At 37.8% G+C, this 21496-nt stretch overlaps 1 protein-coding gene and 1 pseudogene across 1 annotated transcript in view; both read left to right on the forward strand.

Annotated features, from left to right (window-relative positions):
• The window catches only part of LOC139442486 (protein YIPF4-like), a 178147-nt gene that overhangs the window by 137161 nt on the left and 19490 nt on the right, over positions 1 to 21496 (forward strand). Inside the window, exon 5 of the mRNA XM_071223297.1 lies at positions 5858 to 5971. Coding sequence (XP_071079398.1) covers positions 5858 to 5971 — 114 coding nt within the window. The remainder of the gene's footprint in view (positions 1 to 5857; positions 5972 to 21496) is intronic.
• On the forward strand, positions 17810 to 18502 carry LOC139444376 (uncharacterized; annotated as a pseudogene).

Consider the following 21496-nt stretch of genomic DNA (forward strand, 5'->3'; position numbering starts at 1 on the left):
TACCAGTCTCTGCAGGCAGTGATGCCATCCCTCTAGATGGGCCTTGGATACCAGTCTCTGCAGGCAGTGATGCCATCCCTCTAGATGGGCCTTGGATACCAGTCTCTGCAGGCGGTGATGCCATCCCTCTAGATGGGCCTTGGTTACCAGTCTCTGCAGGCGGTGATGCCATCCCTCTAGATGGGCCTTGGTTACCAGTCTCTGCAGGCGGTGATGCCATCCCTCTAGATGGGCCTGGGTTACCAGTCTCTGCAGGCGGTGATGCCATCCCTCTAAATGGGCCTTGGTTACCAGTCTCTGCAGGCGGTGATGTCATCTCTCTAGATGGGCCTTGGTTACCAGTCTCTGCAGGCAGTGATGCCATCCCTCTAGATGGTGGTTTGTTCTTGGACCATCATTGCCGAAGTGGTTCCATTGCTCGATGTGCAGGTGGCCCTCTATTCAGTGAGAGGTGACATCGGCAGTCATCTGGTATATCTTCCATTATGTCAAGCCACTAAGTTTCTACCTAAATAGAAAAAATATAAGCTTATATAAGTATAAGAATAATATAAACAAGATGCGATACATGATTTTTCGTTGATTGTGATTATAATATTTTAATGTATTACCTGATGCGGTGGAATCAATGGCAGGCCTGCAATTCGCCTCACAAAGGTCTTCACTTCAGGGCCTTCTCTGTAAGGAATCTGCAGGCCAAGGTTCTGTACACGTCGCCAAATGCTTTGTGAGTAATGGAAGAATCGACCCTTCCATTCACATCCCAGAACTGTGCCAGCAGCATCTGCGAGCAGCATCTTCGAAGTCCATCTATTAAAAGAAAATATTGTTAATACCAAATTGTAAAATTTTATTTATATCTGTTATCTGAATATCGCTCAATCAATTAATCAAAACCGCAGTAATATTGCTCACTTAATTAATTAAGATAGACACACGTTGAACATGCCACAATGATTAGTATGATTACTAAATCATAATTAATTACTGAGATGTGGTCATGGTGAACATTCTAATCCTATGTTAAAAAATACTAATCCTTTGCGTAAACAGATTAAAACTTCAAAGCATTACCGCATGTCGCTCTCACGTTCAGTCTAAAAAGTCTAATGTCGCTCTGGAGTGACAACACCCCCTACAGCCTACCATGAGCTCATCACTGAACAATCCTAATCTCATTTGCATTGTCCATATTTTATGTCTTAACTCTTAATCCTTCTCATCTTAATACAGGGTTCCAATCAACTTGTCCATACAAACCTCTGTATTGTTTTTACTATCATGCCTTGTTATCCTATTATTCCAATATGTCTATCATCAGTCTTCATAAATCAACTTTATATGTTGTGTAAACATCAATCTGATGTTACCTGGGATATCGGGGATTGTGATTCCCTTCTATCCTGGCAACTTATTCCAACCACACCTTGGTTCCAGGGATGATGTAGCTCATTCAAATCATATGTCAGGTTTGTTGTTCAATTCCATTTATTGTAGGGTGTTGGATGAGAATTCCACACAATAGGTCCTCAGATGTATTTCAGTTGCCTGACTGATATTTTCACAACACATTTCTAGATGATGCACTGAAGAGCCCGGTAGTATTCCATATCAGCTCATAACCTCTAACGTTAATTTTTCCAACTTCTGAAACACAGAGAGAGAACCTTCCTGGTCTGAGCTGAACTGATGCACCACTCTGTGACAACTAACAAAATACTAGCCTGATTTGTTTTAGCTGCTACCACCAAAATTGGCCCGAACTCTTTGTCTGTTTGTTTCACGAGTACCTGTACCAAGATGAGTTATAACTCTTGGTCTTTTTGTCTCAACAATATCTTATTTCCATTTTCTCAACTTCTGATTGAGATTCAATCAGCACTGCCAAACCTTTCCATACTAACACATTCCTATTAACTATCTGGTCAATCCTGCATATAAACAGAATCAAGAATATGCCAGACTGGCTGGTCCCAGAATATATTAAAAAGTACCATTAGCTGACAACTAATTACAGACACTTTTTTCTTGACCCATAACAGTTTGAAGTGGGATTGATTATGCATGAGTTTTACTCAGATGTCCTGACCTCACAAATGTCCAGTTATCCTTTGTTACATATCCAACACACATTATTCAATACATGTTTACAACAAAGCAATCCCATCCAAATTTCTGAACCACAGAATTTCATAAAATGTTTGTATTAATATGTATACCAAAATACCCTGGTTATACTATCATCATCCAACCTTGTATAAACATTAATTATCCATGTGTTCATAACCTTCCTACTTCATCACCTTTCTTTACAACACATGCTTGACAAGGGACTGGCCATTTGATATTCTGGTGGGGGTTGGGGGCTGGGATTTTGTATTGGGATTAGAAATTTTGTCATCTACAGCTACAAAGCCATATTTTTTTATTCAAAACTAAGAGCCTGAATATCTTCTTAAGACATATACCATGCAACAATGTAATTTGGCAAGCAATTTGTTTTCAACTGTTGGAAACATCATTATTTTATTTCACGAATATTTGGGAACAATTTTTTTTGAAACAAAATCCCAGGTCCCCCTACCCCAAATATCAAATGGTCAATCCTAAACAGTGTTAGTATCTACACAGAAATGAATGTCACATTCATTGTAATTAGCCATAGAACTTTCTCCCTTATAGAAGTTGAGATATCGATTGCTGAGGAATGAGCTGATATGGCTCAGGTATCTGAATTCATGAGTACGCTTGAATGTCAGGATTAATAATTTGTTGGGTGATTTTGTGACAGAAAATTCATATTTGTTCCCATGTATAATCCCTTCAACTCCATAAATTAAATTGAAGCCTAAACCAAAATATTTTGCAAATGTCAGCCGTGTTTTGGGTGGTCTCAAAATATTGCTGTTAATGTACTTAACTGACATTTACGTTGATGGGGTAGCAACTAAGGATACGTACTGCATTATATTTGGCTGGAAACATGATGGAATAGTTAAAAGCTATGAAACAGTATTGGAAGGTTGAGGTTTTGGAATCAAGAAGTATTTGTTGTTCTACAGATGGCGTCTTGAGGTAGCATTTATCTCCGCTGATGACGTATATGAATCTGTACTTTTGAATGTTGTGTTATGTCTTGCCACGAATCCTTTACATTTAGCCAACAGGGTTGAGCTCACAATGTCTGACTGCCGTACATAAGACAACATGACCGTGTTGTGCTGCCAGCATATATGTCTTGTATTCCTTGTTTCTTATTCAGCCCAACTTTTCGCCATGAGTTGAACTTTTGTTTCAGATGGTCTGAAGTCGACAATGTCATATATTCCTGTGTGGTCACCTTCAGACTACTCACGTTCTGGGCGACAGTATCTGATTCTTGGATGTTATATTAAATGGGTGGGTGCGGTCGTCGAGCCAAGTGGTTAAAGCGTCCGCTCGTCATGTTGAAGACCCGGGTTCGATTCCTGACATTGGTACATTGTGTGAAGCCCATTTCTGGTGTCCCCCGCCGTGATATTGCTGAAATATTGCTAAAAGCGGCGTAAAACCATACTCTCTCACTTATTTTAACTGGTGTTATCCATGACAATGACACTGACTTTTAAAATAGGCAATATCTGATGTTCCAACCAGTCTATGAACACATCATCTCCTATACTTTCCTTATCAAAATCACCAGTTTTCTTTTTCGCCTTGAAAACTAGCACACATCAATCAGTAAGTCCCATATCATAGGTTAGGGTGTGCAAAACAATGACACGATTACCTTTACCTGATGGTACCATGGCTTCTTTTTGTCCATAGCCACATGTAGTCAGTGGAATGATTCATCAAGGTAAATTATCTGGATGCCCTGACTGTGATAGTTATCAATGGTTCGGAGATGTGACCTCATAGACAGGATGGAATATTATCCTCTAAAAACTGCTCGGTCATCGCAACACACAGTGTATCGAAATCCCATCTCTTCGAGAGCAATAATTAGTGCAGTGTGGGAAACATCAATTGTATCTTTAATTTCTTCCCAAATTCTACTACAAGTCAGGATTACAAGTCAGGGTTACCTTCTGTTCATAAAGCTTGTACACTACACGCCTAATCACCCTGTATCAAATCTGTCTGATATCCTTTTATGTCCTGGTTTTGTTTTTGAGACCGCCCCTATACCTGTTTTGTTTTATTTATCATACCGTAGACTTGATGGTATGAATTGAAAACCCCATAGCTTGGACAGTTCGGTGAATGTAAATTAATAAATGGTTCCCCTCTATCTCTCAAAGTGTAAAGAACTTGTATACATCCCCTAGTACTGACTCCATGTCTAGTACCATGGCTTGGCTATGCCAGTGTAATGTAACATGCATCATGGGAGCAATGTTGACAAAACAAACGCAGTGTCATTTTGTCATTTTAGAAGATGCACATCAACAATTTTCTCCAAATGATTTTTGTGTGTGGATCAGATGTTTTATGAAGACTACATTATTATCATTCACATGCACATATTTCTATGGTCCATTTTAGATTACCATCATTGACTAAAAATAAATGATACTTTTAGAAGATGCACATCAACAATTTTCTCCAAATGATTTTTGTGTGTGGATCAGATGTTTTATGAAGACTACATTATTATCATTCACATGCGCATATTTCTATGGTCCATTTTAGATTACCATCATTGACTAAAAATAAATGAGACTTCCTGTTTTCGTTCAAATTTTCCCCTGTAAACTTGTCGATAGATCTGCTTGTGACTGATATACTTCAAACCACAGGCAGGTTGATCGGTAGTCACTCGATATTTCAATTACAACAGTCTGTGAAAAATTATATCCTATTTTAACATTTTTCTAGCATTTACGACAGTACATTAGGAATTAACTGGGCATGACAAATGCTTCAGCACGCTGTGTTTCAAGGTTTTTAATTCCTGATCTGAAATGCTCAGAGTTTATCTTCTCTGGTGGACTATCTTCAGAAAGGCCAGACCATTAATGGCCAAATATTTTGCTAATCTGCTAAGGTAACTGCATGAGAATATAGGTCAACACTAAAGATATTCAACTGGGACAATGCACCTGTGAAATAGTTGTTTGTCACCATGGCTGCAATGCATGACTGTTGCATACAACTCATTGAATATTCCCGGTACTCACCAGGTTTTCCACCATCAGATTTCCAGCTCTTTCACAAAACCTGTATAAAGACCTACCCAGCAAACAATTTTCATGTTGCTGGAGACTTTTTTTCCAAAGTTTTACTATAGTGAGTATGTTTTCTCAATCCTGAAGTACTCATGGTTCTTGGATAGATATTAGTAAGGTGAGCTGTCAAGTGATTTGTGAAATCAAAATGGATCAAGATATATGTTTCTGGTGGGAATGTTTGGGGGAATCAGAAAAAAAGTTCAACACCCTTCTGACTGGATACATATTAAACCTGTGAAGATCCGAGGTAGAATCGGTCTTCAGCAACCCATGCTTGCCGTATAAAGGCGACTATACTTGTATTAAGAGGCGACTAACAGGATTGGGTGTTCAGGCTCGCTGACTTGGTTGATTCATGTCATCGTATCCAAATTGCGTGGATCGATGCTCATGATTTCAGTTACTGGACTGTCTGGTCCAGACTCGATTATTTAGAGACCGCCTTCATATAACTGGAATATTGCTGAGTGCTGCGTTAAACAACAAACAAACAAACAAACAAACAAAGAAACGGATACATGTTAAGATATTGTTGATGCTGACAGCCTTTTTAACTTGATGCCATTGCTCACAGGTATACATGTTGAATAGTTGACTAGGTGAGATAGGGTAATATGATGCTATTTGTAAGGTTCATGTTTCAGGTCAGCTACTCACAATGCCTAGGAGTGATTGGATATTCTGTGTTGCCACTGCTGATCATAGGAACCATCATGCCCCTTCTCAAGTCCTTTGATTACCTCACCATGGTATTTAAAGTAAGAGTTAAAAAATTAACACATGAAAAAGTAATATTTTGGTTGTAAATGAGTCATTTCCAAAATTTGTAAGATTTTGTGTTATATGTTAGTATCTCATTAATTATGGTATTCTAAAAATGTGTTTTAATCTTAAATTGTATCTTATATATGTCTGCATATACTACTATAAACAAATTAGCTATAAATTATAGTTAAGCTCCACAAAATGACTTTTAAGGGTGAAATTTTGCCCATTTTAACTTGTCACAAGCCTGATGGCCCAACTTCATGATATTTAATTTTAATCCAAAATTAGTTTTTGTCAGACATTTTTGCATATATCTTTAAAGATGATCTTAGATTAAGTATAACAAATTATTTAAATATTTTTGAATGAAAAATATATGATTTATTTCCGTTTTTATGCTTGTCACAAGTTTACATGTCACTACTGTTATCAGAACTAAATAGTTCGAATAAATGGCATCTTCCTAGCTGACTGCTTAAACTACTTCCTGTTCCAAAGCCTTACTTTTTGGATGTCAACATTTGCTGCACCTGTTTTTTTGAGACTGCAGAAATAAAAAAATTACAACACATAAGGTGAGTCGTTTTTCATATCTCATGTTTTGTTACGTCACTACTGTTACTGGGCTTGAAAACCTATGTCATTTGTTGTGTGCATATGTGTACTGATTTTCCATTTTGTGTATAGTTTTGGAAGCATGTGTCTTTTGATCCTAAGGGACCAGTCATTATTTTAGAAATGAAAGTTAAGTTGATTTGTCACTAATGTTACGGTCACTACTGTTACAATGTCATTTGTGTTATAATGTAACAGTGGGGACAGACATTGTAACAGTGGAGACATATCGTCAGTTGAACTAGTATTCTGAAGGCAAATTGAAAGAATAATTCATGGCTGTTTGTACAGATAATTAGCATAATGAATACAATGATTTTGCTTGAAGGTTCTAAAAAATGCACACATGCGTGGCCAGAAAACAGACAATATAGCAAGTATATGTAACAGTAGTGACGAAGGATGGCAACAGTTGTGACTGAAATGGATTGCAATACAGATTCTGCTTTACCTACATAACAATTCAAACTAATAAATGTTGTTTCAATTAAGTTTTATGAATTTATTTTTAAAATTACCAAATTTACATCTGTGATTGCAACAGTAATGAGTATTTTAAATACTTGTAACAGTAGGGACGCTTAATTGTAACAGCAGTGACTAGAGATTTAGCGATTGTAACAAATTTTGACAAAAGTGCATTGATAAAAGTGTTAGCTAATTTTCATAGCTGTTTTGAAACAATAATATGTGTAAGCTTGACATTGCTTGACAGATTTTTAGGGCTCTATGCCTGAAAGGCAAGAGACCTATTGTAATCGTTCGATTTATTATTAGGGCTCTATGCCTGAAAGGCAAGAGACCTATTGTAATCATTCGATTTATTATTATTATTATTATTATTATTATTATTCTTTATTATTAGGGCTCTATGCCTGAAAGGCAAGAGACCTATTGTAATCGTTCGATTTATTAGGGCTCTATGCCTGAAAGGCAAGAGACCTATTGTAATCGTTCGATTTATTATTATTATTAGGGCTCTATGCCTGAAAGGCAAGAGACCTATTGTAATCGTTCGATTTATTAGGGCTCTATGCCTGAAAGGCAAAGAGACCTATTGTAATCGTTCGATTTATTATTATTATTATTATTATTATTATTATTATTATTATTATTATTATTCTTCTTTATTATTATTATTATTATTATTATTATTATTATTATTATTATTCCGGCGTTTTTTGTTCCAATCATAACTCAAGAACTACAGCTCAGAATCTCTTCAAAATTGGCACCAAGATTCCCAATGTCCTGAAGCAGATACCACAAAAATCCAAAGGCCGTAGGCCCAAAGACCAAGGGCAGATAACCAAAAAACAAGATTTTTTTTAACATTTATGTTGGCCTATTGCTCCCAAACCGCTTGTCCGATCACTTTCAAAATTGGCATGTGTCTGCTGCTTTAGGTGCCTGCCATTTTTTGTTCTTTGACTTTGGCCATTGGTCACGTGGTTTGGCAGCCATATTGAATTCAAGGTTTTCACGGTGTCTTGGGGGTACATGTCTTCAAAAGCATGGAACTCTGAATCCGCTGAATGAAATGATTCCAAACTTTCTGGAACCTGTCTCCATACACAACACATCAAACCTTTGATAGCTGTCTTGGGATATCATTTTTAGTTGAGGTCATATTGGATTTTGATTTTGATCATTGTTTTCGCCAACATTTTACTTTAAAGATCATATCTTGTTAGGTTCTTCACAGAAACAACTGAGACTTAACATTAAGTTACTTAGTCATATGAACCTCATTTTTAGTTCTTGGATGTATGCTAAAAGTAACAATGCTTGGTTGCAATATTTAAAAAACAGATTTGAGTGCAAATACTGAATGAAGCAATCGTAAATCTAGGTAGGTAGAATTATTTCCCTTTGACTGTCGACTACCCTTGAAGATGATAGTTGGAATTGGTCTTTAGCAACCCATGCTTGTCTTGAGAGGCGACTATCTAGATCGGATAGTCAGGCTCCCTGACTTGCTACTTTATTTCCCAATTGCCAAATGCTACCGTACCATCCGTGCCCCCCCCCCCCCCCCCCCCCGAAAACCCCCAGAACAGGCCAATTTCTGGCGATGATGTCCAGCCTGCATGCGTTGACTATGATTTACGACGTTGGTACAAGCAAACCATTTGAGGATTCGAACATGATCGAAGTCTGAAAATGGTTTAGAACACCCTGGGACACTAATGACTATATTTTGATGAAGGTGGTTCAAGCAAACCATGAAAGGATTCGAACACGAGGATTCGAGGTCGGAAATGGGTTAAGAACTCACTGAGACACATGTGGTGATGTCTCGCAAGCGGTTCCTTGTATTTGACAGCGTTGGTACAAGCAAACCATATGCAGATTCGAACATGGAAGGCATGTGAAATGGCTTCAGAACATCCCGGGACACGTCAGTGTCGTAGAGGCGATGTCTGGAAAGCGTTTCCTTACTTTTGACGGCGTCGGTACAACCAAACCATATGGGGATTCGAACATGGACGAGGTCGGAAACAGGTTCTGGTTCGGCACTATATCTGAACACTGCGACAGAAAGCCGGGGTGCTGGCGAACTCAGAACGCTAATCCGTTTGACCGTAGCTCAATGGACAAAGGAGCTACGCTCATTTTTCTCCCGGACTCTTTCACCCCCTGTCACAAAGTGCCACCCACCCACCCTGCCTGTCACCCTGCCACAAGCTGCCGTACAGCAGACCTCTGAATAGCAGACCTTTCAACACTTGTAACTCGGAAACTACTGGACCAAATTTTGTGTGTGTATGTAGAGTGGGATCGTAGAGGCGATGTCTTGCAAGCGTTTCCTTACTTTTGACGGCATCGGTACAACCAAACCAATTGGGGATTCGAACATGGACGAGGTCGGAAACAGGTTCAGCACTTTATCTAAGCAATGCGACAGAAACCCGGGGTCCTGGCGAAGTCAGAACACTAATCCGTTTGACTGTAGCTCAATGGACAAGGGAGCTACGCTCCCGGACTATTTGACCCCCTGCCACCCGGCCTGCCACCCGGCCTGCCACCCGGCATGCCACCCTGCCTGTCACCCTGCCTGTCACCCTGCCACAAGCTGCCGTACAACAGACCTCTGAATAGCAGACCTTTAAACACTTGTAACTCGGAAACTACTGGTCCGATTTTGACCAATTTTGTGTGTGTATGTAGAGTGGGATCGTAGAGGCGATGTCTTGCAAGCGTTTCCTTACTTTTGATGGCGTCGGTACAACAAAACCAACTGGGGATTCGAACATGGTCAAAGTCAAACGTGAGTTAAAAACTCACTGGGACACATGTGGTGATGTCTCGCAAGCGGTTCCTTGCATGTGACGGCGTTGGTACAAGCAAACCATTTGCGGATTCGAACATGGACGGCGTCTGAAATGGGTGTAGAACATCCTGGGACGTTCTGGGACACGTCAATGTCGTAGAGGCTATGTCTTGCAAGCGTTTCCTTACTTTGGATGGCATCGGTACAACCAAACCAATTGGGGATTCGAACATGGACGAGGTCGGTAACAGGTTCAGCACTTTATCTAAGCAATGCGACAGAAACCGGGGGTCCTGGCGAAGTCAGAACACTAATCCGTTTGACTGTAGCTCAATGGACAAGGGAGCTACGCTCCCGGACTGTTTGACCCCCTGCCACCCGGCCTGCCTCCTGGCCTGCCACCCGGCCTGTCACCCGGCCTGTCACCCTGCCTGTCACCCTGCCACAAGTTGCCGTACAACAGACCTCTGAATAGCAGACCTTTAAACACTTGTAACTCGGAAACTACTGGTCCGATTTTGACCAAATTTTGTGTGTGTATTTAGATTGGGATCGTAGAGGCGATGCCTTGAAAGCGTTTCCTTACTTTTGACGGCGTCTGTACAACCAAACCAATTGGGGATTCGAACTTGGACGAGGCCGGAAACAGATTCAGCACTTTATCTGAGCAATGCGACAGAAACCCAGGGTCCTGGCGAAGTCAGAACACTAATCCGTTTGACTGTAGCTCAATGGACAAGGGAGCTATGCTTCCGGACTATTTGACCCCCTGCCACCCTGCCTGTCACCCTGCCCCAAGCTGCCGTACAGCAGACCTCTGAATAGCAGACCTTTGAACACTTGTAACTCGGAAACTACAGGTCCGATTTCGACCAAATTGTGTGTGTGTATGTAGGGTGGGATCGTCTAGGTAATTATTGTAATTATATTGTCCTATTGTAATCTTTCGATTTATTATTAGGGCTCTATGCCCTGAGACACCCTTGTACACGTCAATTACGTAGCGACGTCTTTATTTGACGGCATTGGTATAAAGAATCCATTTGAGGATTCGAATATGAGCAAGGACTGGAATGGGTAGAGAACAACCAAGAAAGCTCTGGCTCCCGCCAATTTTGTCAAAACGGACTAATGGCATATGAGGTGAGGTGAAATGGGGTTTAACGTCGCGTCCAAGATTATTGCACTTATATAGCGACGTGCATGTACGTGTGTGGGGCTGCTTGTACTAGTCCGGACTGATGCCGATATATAGTGCTAGCTCACTGAGATACCATGCCGCAGTTTAACATGAATACCCCACTCAGACACAGTATACTGACTCCGAGCCGACCAGTCCTTGTTTTAACCCCTTAATGCCGAGCGCCAGACAGGGTAACAACAAGTACCATCTTTTAACGTCTTTTGGTATGACGCGGTCGAGGATCGAACTCCGGACCTTCCGCTCTCCGGGCGGAGGCTCTACCACTAGACCATGGAGGCGGTCTAATGACATATGAAGTAATAAATTACACTATAGCATATTCATCTGCAATGCATTTATAAAGTGGATTCAAATTGACTGGAACTAAATGATTTATTGGTATGAGGGCCGGTCGGGTAGCCTGGTGGTTAAAGCGTTGGCTCGTCACGCCGAAGACCCGGGTTCGATTCCCGACATGGGTACCAATGTGTGAAGCCCATTTCTGGTGTCCCCTGCCGTCATATTGCTGGAATATTGCTAAAAGCGGCATAAAACCATACTTACTCACTCACTCACTATTGGCGTGAGATGTATTTTACCCGTTGCTCTGAAACCGCTACTCCGATTACTTTCACACTCTACATGTGCCTGCAGCTTTAGTTGCTTGACATCTTTTGTTCTTTAACTTTGGCCATTGGCCACGTGGTTTGGCAGCCATTTTGGATTCAGGGTTTTCACAGTGTGTTTTGGGTACACAGGTCTTCAAAAGCATACGACACTGAATCCACCACATGAAATGCCACCAAACTTTCTGAGATTTGTCTCCGTACATAACACATCAAACAGTGATATATTTGATGGGATAGTTATTAGTTGCGGCCATATTTGATTTTGATTTTCATATCCCCCGTCGTACCATCAACTCATCAAAGGCCCCAATCAGCCATAATCCCGTTGTTTATATTACTGGCTTCATCCTTTGTTTCTGTCACTGACTTCACCGACGATTGTTATCACTACCCTTGTGTGTACATAACAGGCTTCTCTACTCCAGTATAACAACATTTACTCTACTGCATAAACATTGCCTCCTACTTTGTATAGATACTTGTCAACCACACTTGCTTGATAACGGTGATAGAACCTACACCGAAACGTCACTCTTAATTGTAATAAAGAAGTTGTTCATCCATAAATTCTTATCCTTACTTAGTACTCCAACTTCTAAATGCTTATCAAAGAAGAAGTCCGTGAAATATCAAATTGTTAATTACATTATACAATACTCTTATGCACTGTATTATAAAGCGGATTCGAGTAGGCTGAAACCGAATGACTCAGTAATTCTCGAAACCATAGAGCCCGACATCGCTGCCCGCAGCTATATTATTTTTGTTGTTGTTTTTTTTATAGGTTTTTTGTTTTGTTTTTTTTATAAATTTTTATTCAGTCATATACACAGGATACATATGCACACAGAAAGGAATACAGCTTTATGAATACAGGAACTTCTCAAAAGGATATGGTACAGAGGAGGCCTAAGGCATAATCCACATCATGGTACAGATGAAGGCATAATCCACATCATGGTACAGATGAAGGCATATTTATGTATACAATTAAGAAGATGCGGTATTTATGGTACATCAAATTATGTTGCAAACATCAAGTGAATAAGTTATTTTACAGTTTGAATAAACAAAGCCCATTTTCTATTAAAGGCAGAGAAGTCGTTATTTCTACGTGCAATATGATATTCAACGTCATAGATACTTCTTATTGTGTTCTTAAAAGCAACAAAGTCAACCTTTTCATTCTTAATACACTGGACAAAGATAAATCTTTTAGCAGCTACAATCAAATGGTTAATAAGTACATCAGTTACATGTCAGTTACATGTATAAGGATTTTTCTATGCAAGATATGAGTCAAGTAAATACAGAAATCTGACCAAAAACTCTCAACAACATGACATTCAATATAAACATGAGAAACATTTTCTTTGTGAGTATGACACATAGAACACTCATTGTTATCAATAAGTTTCATTCTTAACCCTCTGGATGCAGAGGTTTTTTTCTGACGCACATTTTCATAAGATCGGAAAAGTGAAGGTTGTGCAAGAATTGCGCTCACGCAGCACCCGATCAACCTCTGGCTATAAAATTATGCAGAGGTGGAGAATATTAAATTTCCTATTTGATGGTGTAAAGTTAACTGCAAATATTGAACCGGTTTTAAAAAAAACACTTATAAGTGTTGCCCGAGAATTTTTTCTACCTTGAAAAACAGTAAATTTCTCCGCTTTTTATCGTACACCGATAAAAGTACTGTGCGACGATTTTTTTTATTTACATGCTTTACGGAATCTGTGACTCTGTAACTCAGGTCACTTGGTGAGAATTAGCTGTGGGTAAGGATAATATATTTTCGTGGTGTTTTGTTCACGAGGAACCAAACTATTCCAACACAAATATAGATAAAGAAACTGTATACGTTTAGTTGTAAAAACAACAACAGAAGAAATGATGAAATCTTGCTTCATAAAAAAGCGGTAAAAGAGAAATGGATGGCCTTATCTAACCTATAACTTAGTCCTTAGATTCCAACATTCTCCTGAATGTGTAAGTGTAATTTGACTAATGTTGCACCATTATTAATGGAGCACTAGCCTTATCATCAAATGTAATGAAATACCCCCCAAAAATAACACCGTTCTATTTGACGTCATGGCTGTTTTTATGTCTTTGATAATGTCAGAGAAAGATTACTCTGGTATTTTGATTAATATATATCTCCCCTAATTTTCGTTCATGATATGGAAAATCTCGATGTGTAAAACGGAATGTGGCGCTTTTTCGACACAACATAAAATTACTGCTTTTACCAATTAAATAATGTTTTGAATATGTAAACAATTAGCTAGTTTATCGTGTGTCTTAATTTGACAAGACACGCACCTGTTTGGCATCAATTTACGTAATGAAATACACAAAATAATATTTCAAAACAACCAAATTATATTCAATATTGGACAGATATTGTTATTATTTCTCTTCATCTTGTCTCAGAATTACACACTAAAAGATGCGAAGAAAGCTGGTATAGAATTATCAGGATAATCGTATCCGGTTGAACCAACAGCTAGGGTACTTGGCATGGGTTTAATTTTATACATTTTACAATTCCTGGAGAAATAAAGTGAACAGTTTAATATCTTGTGATCACAATATTGAAAAAAGAATGAACTCATTGATTATATAATGCAAAACAAGAGGAATAATTGTTTGTGGCTAACACGCACCTGGCGAATCGTTAGCTATCACGGCTCTGTGTATCAAACGACAATTTTATTTTTTTTAAATTCCAAGACCAAGACAATTTCAGAAATGTGTGCATATCTTTTTACGAAAAATATTATCCATTTTGTCAAAGTAACATAGAACTATTCATTTTTAGTTATTAAACAAAATGAAACAGCTATTCAAAGACATTGGTTATGTGAACTTATGATATTGACTATTACACATCCCAAGAAATACGTACATGCTGCAGTTACCTTTACGCTTCATCTTGTAACACTTGTCCAAAGGAAAGAAATATCGTATTCGACACTAAAAACCTATCAATTGTTATGTAAACAATGTTCAAACAAACAGGAGATTATCACTTCATACATGTTGTGGCTTATATTTGCGTATATTATTTTGAACATTGACAAATATCCAAAGGGAAATTAATTGTGTGAAAAAATGTATAAAACATATGCAAAATCTACATCATAACTGAAACTGTAAACAGCATGATACAATGATCGTGTGCACTCTCATTCAAGGACCTTCACCTCAAAGAAATTACCAAATATGTACAACAATGTTGACGTATGACATCACTACCTGTGACCGACTTTTACAAAATGGTGTGTTCACTGTCAACAGTACGCGGGATTTTACGAGAGGACTTTCGTTGATTCAGGGATCGCATATACATAAATGTGACATAAATGTGACATGTAAGTAGTCAGAAACATTCTGACAATCTATGTACTGTTATTTGTTCTTATAATCTTCATCGAAAAGAACCGAAATAGGCAGAAATTCCGATAAATACCGTTGTCGTTGTGCGTGATTTTGCGTCAGTCATGGCGTCACACAGAACGGTAACCTTGACAATTTCTGTTGAAAATATCAAATCATTGCAATGTATCTATTTCAAATACCCTAATTTTTCATACTATTCTCTTCCCGTGCATATTCTGAAAATGTTGAGCCAATGTCTTGAAAGATTAGACGAATGGATAGCTCTAAATTGGAGAAAATGCTACACTGTGTAAAATCTGTATTTTGCTTTGTTTACATTTCAAACAAGTGCAGTTTTTCGAGCACAGCGTTCGTTTTCACACCTGACATATTTTGCTTGATTTCATCCAGCCACTTTGTATTGGTGACAAAGACCATTGGTCATTTGATTCTAAAATGTATGAGGAATTCAAGGATGTGTGTATGGCAGCTAAGTTTGAAATATACGCGATGTTACAGGCGCCTCATATCCAGTGTACCTCAAACGTGATTTTGTAAACACTAGCCAATATGGCGGAAAGTTTATTTCGGCGTTCGTGTTTGCATATTTTCCAAAACATTCCAAACGATTCTCGTGTTATCGGAGACGTTTTGGAATGATCATTGGTGATTTCATAAAATACAGATACCCGTGATCACTTATATACTATTTTTGAAATTCATTTCTCCGAGTAAATATCCTAAATTTTGATTTCAAAACATGCTGTAAATAACGCCGTGAGTGGTGATTTAGTAATGTGTAAAAATTGGCGACATTTACGATGTGCCTAATTTTCAGAGGTCATTTTCAATAATTTTGCTTGGACTAAAATGGCAGTGGATGATATCACAGAACAGGGAATTTCCCACCTTATTCAAAACTGTGACGTGTATTTGTGTGGGTGATGTATTTTGAATTTTATTCGACTTCAAAGCGAGGGTTGTAGAGGAAGGACATATATGTCCCTCTGGCATCCAGGGGGTTAATAACTCACGTATAGTAAATATTACTTTATGAATAAATCTAAACTGGAAATCCCTGAGTTTTGTGTCCCTTAACCCATGGCAATATACACTGAATATTTGATTCCATGGAAAAGAACATCCCAGCTGATTTTCCCATTTCAAACAAGATTTAGGGAGAGGGAGGGAATTCCCTATCAGTTTATTATAAAACACTTTTGTTCCTTTAATAGAACGTGTAAGATCATAAATCCAAAGAGATACTGTGAGATTAGAAGAGGAATGTAGATTTTTATCAATATTTTGTCTCCAACTTCTTGGAATATTAAAAAACATACGGTTATAGTCGAGAAAAGTTCCTTTAAGATCATAAAGTTGTTGTAAACGTGGGAAAGGGATCCATCCGTTTTCATCATACAAGTCTTTTATCGTAACTATACCTTTTTTAAACCAGTCATTAAAAATTAATACTGGTTCTCTAAAATAATGGTTTAACCATATGGGTTGGGAAGCAATTTCTGCTTTTTCTAAGTCTTCAAAGTCATATGAATGCATAAAGTCACTCTAGGCTATAAGCATATCTTTCCAGAAAGGATTTACAATTTCCCAATTCTTGTGCAAACTGGCACCTAAAGTGTAGATATGAGCCAGCTGAAAACTAGCAAGGTCATAATTAATGTTTTTTTCGCAATATCTTTTTAAACATGAAATTTTTAAAGATGATATAAATTTGGGTAAATCAGTCATTTTCAATCCACCTTGACTGTAATTCCTTTTCAAATAATCCCTCTTAATCTTATCTCTTTTGCCACTCCAAATAAAGTTAAAAAGAATTCTATTCAATTGATCAATAACGGCTTTTGATGGATTTGGCAGAGCGGAAAAAATATGTTCAAGGGTAGAGAGAATTAAAGTCTTAACAACTGTTATTTTACCCATCAAAGTCAAATTACGTTTTTTCCATTTGCTTATAATACCATAGATATTATCAAGGCGTTTTTTAGTGTTGATTACCCAAAGGAGCTTGACAGATTTGTTTGAACTGATTGACATAGTTGTTCTAATCTCATACGTTTTAGTTGCTTTGTAACAGTGGGGACACAAAATGTAACAGTAGTGACAACTGATTTAATGTTGTAAGAAAATGGTTTTGGAGATTAAGTTTTACAATTGAAGAGAATTAATTTCAAAGTGCATTTCTCATCAAACACTGTTTCACAAAAACTGATACCGATTTCATTGAATTACCAACAGTTTTACTTGAAGTGCATATGTTGTAACAGTGGTGACACTGAATTGTAACAGTAGTGACTAGGGATTTTATAATTTGAAAGAATATGTTGTAACTTAGTGTTACCTAACTTTAATACGTGTTTAAAAAATACCTCTTTAAGTTTTACAAAATTGACTTGAACTGAAATATTGGTAGACATATTTTCTCCAATATCATGAGTTAAGTTGTTATGTAACAGTAGTGACAAAGGGTTATAAGGGTTTTGACCAACTGGTTACAAATAGGTTTATGTTTTCAGTGGTGACATAGATTACTGTAAGATTAGTGATAAGGTATCTTGAAACCCAATTTATTCCATTTGACGTCTTTGAATATTGTTTATGTTTTCCTTGTAATATTTCAGAAGACTCTGATGGCTTTGACGTAATTGTCAACATAGTTTCTCCATTCAGTTAACACATGTTTTTGCAACTGTAGTGACTAGGGTTGTGAAATTTTCTTTAAATGTTATGTTTTCAATCATATATTTGGCTTTTTCAGTGCAAAGAATCAAAGATGGGTATGAATGCGGTGGAACGCCAAAGGTGTTACAGGCAAAAGGAGCGATGGCACTCCAGAAGCATATTCATCTCTGGACAGTTTTGCACCTCTCTGGACAGTTTTGCACCTATGACACCAGTGATAAGAGACAATTTGGAAACACCTATGGCAGCAGTGAATCTTGGCCAATCCATGATGCAGGATGTTCAAGAGATATCTTCACCTCTGGACAGTTTGGAAGCACCTATGACACCAGTGAATCCCAACAAATCCACGAAGCAGGATGTTCAAGAGACATCTTCACCTCTGGACAGTTTGGAAACACCTATGACAACAGTGAATCCCAACAAATCCACGAAGCAGGATGTTCAAGAGACATCTTCACCTCTGGACAGTTTGGAAGCACCTATGACAACAGTGAATCCCAACAAATCCACGAAGCAGGATGTTCAAGAGTCATCTTCACCTCTGGACAGTTTGGAAGCACCTATGACAACAGTGAATCCCAACAAATCCATGAAGCAGGATGTTCAAGAGATATCTTCAGCTCTGGGTGAAGGGGGAGATGGAAAGTCCCTTGTCAATAATGTTTATGTGCTTTTTTTGTGAGTTACCCATGTCTCAACATTCTTCTACAACGTTTGTTTTGAAAATGTTTTTCGTCTTAAAACCAACATGTTAACCAGTGAGACATGTTTTCTCATTCAAATTAAAGCTTATTCAGTTGATATGATGTATTTGTGTTTGATAACATTGTTTGTTGCGTTGAAAGATGGAATGTGGAAGCCATATAAAATTTCCTCTTTCAACAAAAAGTCACTACTGTTACATATGTCACAACTGTTATCGGCCTAAATTATAGTAAATAATTATCATTGTCCTTTTGTTTTTTGTTTTATCTGTTATTATCTAATGAATAAGCATGTAACTGTATGTCCTGAAAGAAATCTGCCAGAACAAACAATGTTTTAGTACAAGAAGACTTGTGTCATAACTTAAATTTTTATCAAAATGTAAATTGACAAACCAAAGCTTACCATAATTTTTTAATATTTTTTTCAATTTGGTTTCTTTTGACTTTTCTGTGTACACCTCTTCGCAGAAAATGATATTATCGCTAAGCCCAGGTTCAAATAACAATTTTTCAAAAAATCCTTACTTTACAACATGTAACAGTAGTGACTTGTAATTTGCATATTTCGTTTTTAAAAGTCTGCAAAAGCAATATTAGGATTCATTGAGGTTGCAAACTCTCTACCTTAACTCTAAAACATGTTGTTTTGGTATTAATGAACCAAAATCAAGGAAAAGAAATATTTGTTTTTTGAAATTCAGAGGCCCCAAAAATCTTACAAATTTTGAAAATGACTCAAATACATCATCCTCACATGCTCCCACTTTGAGTCTAAATGATTTAAATGAAGCTTCAATTTTCTAATTGATGCCTCTGAATTAAGCCTTTTTGCACACAGAAACATGAGTATGAATACATTGATAGCCGATATATAAATAAACAACAATGGCTACAAATAACCCATCAGAAGAGTAAACGTTTGATATAACAACATTATCAGATATTTTTGGCTAAGATTTTGACATCCTAGATCTTCGTACTGACTGATCAGATGATGTGATGACAACACTTAGGGACCAAATTTGATGTGAGATAAAATTCCTTCAGTTTTGAGCCATAATCCACCCAACCCCCAACCCAAAACATTATAATTTCTTTGAATACTCTACCTCTATTACACTGCCATAAATTCCTTTTTGGCTGTTAATCACACTTTAAGTTTTAATAAAAAAAAATTCAACAGACGTCCTCTTCACTGCCAAACTTTCTAATAGTTGTGAGGGAACTTATGCAGACCTGTGAACCCTCCCGCATTTTGCGGGAGACTCCCGCAATTTGACAAAATCTCCCAGTCTCCCGCATGATGGACTATTTCTCTCGCAAAACAGAATTCTTCATTATTTTAAAAATTCGCCTCCATTGTCCCATGAGTAAAAACAATGAAAGGGAAGTTTGCGTCCCGATCTGTCCGGTAGGCTCCCGGATTAGCGACCCTTATCACAGCCACCCGCAGGGGGACCCACATGGGCCTTTGTCCAGTAATCAACTGGTAATTAAATTCATATGGTGAACGATTGAACAATGTAAACTGTTAAGAAAACTCGGATAGTCCTAACAGGTGCCTGAAGGGTTGAACTTGAAATGAAAAATCAGCCAAGTATTCATCACTTCATGAAATGAACTGTTGTCTTCATGTTCTTAGCGTGTTTATTCTTCCATTATTTAAGAACATAGATACATATGTCCGGTCCAGTTATACATGACTTTATTGGGTATCAGATTTGTCAGAAACTTTGTTAAAACATCAACATAACTCAAAGTTACGTCATTGAACTCTTCGAAATGAAAACAAAATATATCCTGCAAGCCCTGTCTTCAGAAACACTATGCATGATTGGTTGATTTGGTAGTCGAAATAACAATGAGTTACACGATCAGGCTTCCTCACAGCTAGGGTTTCAAAGTCAAAGTTTAAAGTAAAACTTATATATTTCCTTTTGACTGACATCGTGACGTGTGTGCACAGAAAATATCAAAATAGAACTTTATCAAATTTCGCGAGAATGTATCAGGTGATTATTTTACACAGTTTGATTGGCGAATAGTTTGCTTGCGTCCCCGATCTGCAATCTAATTTGCATTACAACAGTACTAGTCAACCAATGAGATAAATACACGTCAGGGTCAGAAAGGTCGACAATGAGACTCATTTCATTCATAAATTGTAGTAAAACGTAACAGTACTTCCAAATATGGCATACATTTCTTGGAATGGAATAACGTGAACATTTCTAGGAAATTTAAGAAGCGAAGTAATGGGACTGTCAACAGACTACCGCAGACAGAATAAACCCAGTATATCTTATTGAAATTAGGGGCGATGATGTTGCGTCAGGATAAATGCATTTGATATTTCTTTGGCGAATTTTGTAACCAACATCGCGCCAAATACTCAGAAAACCTGCATCGTAACGAAGCCTGACAACTGGTCGGATTGAACACGTCGTCAACTGGTCAAGCTACCGATTGTGAAATTTCAATATCTGTTTGCGTTTATCTGAGATGATCTTTGAACGAAAGTGATATAGGTAGATTGTGTTGGAGGAGGAAAATGCAAACGGAAATTAAGCAAGCTGTACGTATAAGAAACTTATTGATTATTTATTGTTTCAAAATATTTGGTTTTCTTAGTAAGGCCAGACCAATTTAATTGCTAGGATTACGGATTTTTTCGGGTAAAGTGGCTGAATGGAGGAGGGAATGTAAAAAAAAAAAAAAGTACTTGAAAGAATTTTTTTTCGCAGGTATTACGGATTTTAGGAGGCAGGAATGCTGATAGGAGGAAATAAAATAAAAATTAAAAAAATCCCTCACTTGTGCCACAGAAGCTACAAAAGTATTTTAGTATTACCCACCACGCATGTTGCAAGCAATGCACTATAGTCCCTTTATCTAATGACACTCCTTACTGATGACCAGGGTTTACAGGTATCTTTTGGCAGTTTTCCACAAGCAGGTAGACTTCAACAACAAGCTTTTAACTTATTAAAGTTTTATTGTATTTTAAAAATATA

This window comes from Haliotis cracherodii, unplaced genomic scaffold (assembly GCF_022045235.1).
Source record: "Haliotis cracherodii isolate W230 unplaced genomic scaffold, xgHalCrac1.p SCAF_5, whole genome shotgun sequence".
NCBI classification, from domain to species: Eukaryota; Metazoa; Mollusca; class Gastropoda; order Lepetellida; family Haliotidae; genus Haliotis; species Haliotis cracherodii.